At 36.3% G+C, this 2,886-nt stretch overlaps 1 protein-coding gene across 1 annotated transcript; it reads right to left on the reverse strand.

The window, feature by feature from the left end:
- Positions 1–743: 743 nt before the first annotated feature.
- On the reverse strand, positions 744–1,205 carry LOC143576531 (uncharacterized). Its single transcript, XM_077060600.1, has one exon. It carries the CDS (start codon positions 1,203–1,205, stop codon positions 744–746), a length of 462 nt encoding a protein of 153 aa, XP_076916715.1.
- Positions 1,206–2,886: the final 1,681 nt, after the last annotated feature.

The raw sequence follows: 2,886 nt of genomic DNA on the forward strand, positions 1-2,886 counted from the left end.
ATTCGATTTGGTATGTCAGGGTTTGGAATTATTGGAAGAATTGGTGCTTGAATTTGGTCTCCTTCATGAATTTGCTCTCCTTAGAAGTAGGGAAAAAAATATCGGGTCACGTGACTTTCGGCCCATCCATACTAGATGTTCAAAATCCGCCACTGGTTTGGTTAATTCAATTTTCGTTTAACGGAACAGTTGTTGCTCACCCTAGTTAGTTGTAGTGATATATTGTGGTATTTTTAGAAGTCTAATATAGTTTCAATCTAGTTAGAATGAAGGTAACATCACATAACACAATATACAAAAGATAAAATCAGAACCATCAAATTTCATAAACTTATGGTATTCAATGGACAACAATGATCCTTGGTGTGGCCAGAATTGTGAGCGAAAAATGTTAGCGACAATGCTTAATAAACAAAGGTCGGTGAACAATGATCGTAGATTGACAAGGTAGTTGACATCGTACATTCATACCATAAGACGATGCGTTGATACTAAAAGTGGTGGTGACGCTTTATAAAGGGTGATAAGTGGCAACGACATTGGTAGTCATTTGCAGCGGATGGAACCACTTGTGAGGCTATGTGTAATGGGAAAAAAATGTTGTCACGTTCGCGTCACCGTGGCTCTCCTCACACTCACTATAACGTAACATATAAAGAAAAGTTTTACTTTAATATACTAAAACTCAAACAACACGGTAAATCACGTGTACAAACAATGTTCAAACAATCAATCGAATGTGCTTAAAATATGTCGAGGATTTCGAGAATCGAACGGTTACAAAGCGGGCACGAACCTCGGTTCAACCATAACTCCCTCGAACACACCCTACAAAACGTATGCCCACATGGTATGAATGCCGCACCTTTCTTCCTTCCCATACACACGCAACACACCGAATCCGTCCCCTTTTCATCCTGATCGTCCGTCTCTTCCAACAACCTCATCAACGACATCCTCGCCGGTGTCGTATTATTATTATCTGGAGTTGACTGAGTGTCATGTTCAGCCGCCAACGCGGTTGCCAGATTCATCCTAGGAGATGGGAAAACGCAGTCAGCCTCCAATGTTGACTCGGTTAGTGGGTCAACGACATCTTGGAGGCTCATGGTGGAGGGTCCGGCGACCCAAGTGGACCCACAACATGCTAGTGCTAGCCGCTCTTGGAGGCTCCTGCGTCTCCGGAATTGTTCACCGGCGTCCATTACTTTGTGATATTATAAATGGTAAAGGGAGGTTATAAATGGAGGGAAGAATGAACTGAAGTCACAAGAAATATATATTGTGAGGTCATTGACAGCTCAGCTCCAACATTTGAATTTAATAAAAAGTTAGCCAAGGACAAAATGAATGAAAGAATGAATATTGGAAAGTATAGGGGGTTTGTTGGTAATATATGAGTGGTATAATGTTGCAGTTACTCACCATGGAGTTTTATTCATCCTGTTTCTCACACTTAACTGATATCCGAACTGATGAACACATGTAGGATTAGATAGTATAGTTAGGACTATTGGCTTGAAGTTGCTTGTGAAAGCTACAGAAGATTTTGTTCGAAATTAGTTTGATTTGTAAACGATCTAAGTTAACTCGGTTTGTAAATGAACCGATGAGCTCGAGCCAAGATTGGTTAACTCGTTAGCTTGCTTGTGGCTTGGTGCCGGATTTTTCTCTTTTCTCTGTTTTTTTGGCATATTCTTTCATCCCAAACTTGTTCTAACTCTCACGTAACTCCCAAATAGCATCTTTTAAGCTCCAAGCACTGCAAATCAAATCATTCTCAAAGTAACGATGTTTCATGTTAATAAGCGTTTAAAAAACATAGTTAGACATGCTAAAACTCAATCAAATACCCACATATCACTCGGTTAAATTAACATTTTATAGCTAAATAAAAAAAATTAATACATTAAGTTTAACTCCTCATCATTATTCGCTCCAACTCCCGTCATGACTCTCTCTTCTTCTAAAGTCTATCAATATAATCGTGCCAAATAAAGTCTAAACTAATTTCTTAAAACTAATCTAAGTTTGAGTTCAACTTTTTAGCTTGGTTTAAAACTCTAGCAGAGTCTTTGTTTAAGATTAGTCCTGCCTCTGCTCATGAACAATCCAAGGTAAACCTGACTTAACGGGAAGGAAGGAAGGAAGGAAGGAAGGATTGATAGAATTAGATGAGTTCTATATAAGTGGTAAGGGCTTGCTAAGTTGTTTAATATAGGAGGATGAATTATGAATATGATAGAAAGATTAAGGAGTGGTAAGTAATATAGTGGCGTAGGAGTACAAAAGTTAGTTGCCGCCCATAATTTGGAGGGAAACAATAAACAAGGTACTTTTGCCATGTGGCGCTTGCTACTCAAAGTAACTAAAGGTTAAAAAAGAAAAACATAATACTTTGATTTGCAAAAGTTTCCATACTAAATCAAATTTTTATAGATCAATTTTGTTGATTTTGAGCACGCTTCTAGATCAATTTGTTACATATAGAAACTTGAAAACTCATTGTAACTTTTCTTAAAATTTATATGTTTAATTTAAATTTATATGTTTAATTTTTGTTTTTTGTTTTATCTAATAACATACAAAAACCTAACCCCAAAACTCTTCTAGACTTGAAACGTAACCAGACATATTTCTTTTAAAATTAATAATTATAAGCATACATAATTCATAAATCAAACAGATTACGTCGGTCAAACAAACATTTTAGTATTCAAGTAAACACCCAAATTGGTAAACTTTAAAAGAAAAAAAATATTCGAGTAGTTAAAGTATAGTTTTGCATGTAGAGCAGCTAGGGGTGTTCGTTATTCGAATCAGTCAATCAAACTCAAATAACTCAAAATTCAATTCAAATTGAATTTGAGTTTGAGATATTTGATT

This window comes from Bidens hawaiensis, unplaced genomic scaffold (assembly GCF_021521415.1).
Source record: "Bidens hawaiensis isolate Kalapana, Puna unplaced genomic scaffold, B.hawaiensis_p1.1 tig00028236_1, whole genome shotgun sequence".
In the NCBI taxonomy this organism is placed as follows: domain Eukaryota; kingdom Viridiplantae; phylum Streptophyta; class Magnoliopsida; order Asterales; family Asteraceae; genus Bidens; species Bidens hawaiensis.

Bases quoted from the DNA above. Each gene is read 5' to 3' on its own strand.
- LOC143576531 (XM_077060600.1), bottom strand. From the start codon at position 1,205: ATGGACGCCGGTGAACAATTCCGGAGACGCAGGAGCCTCCAAGAGCGG.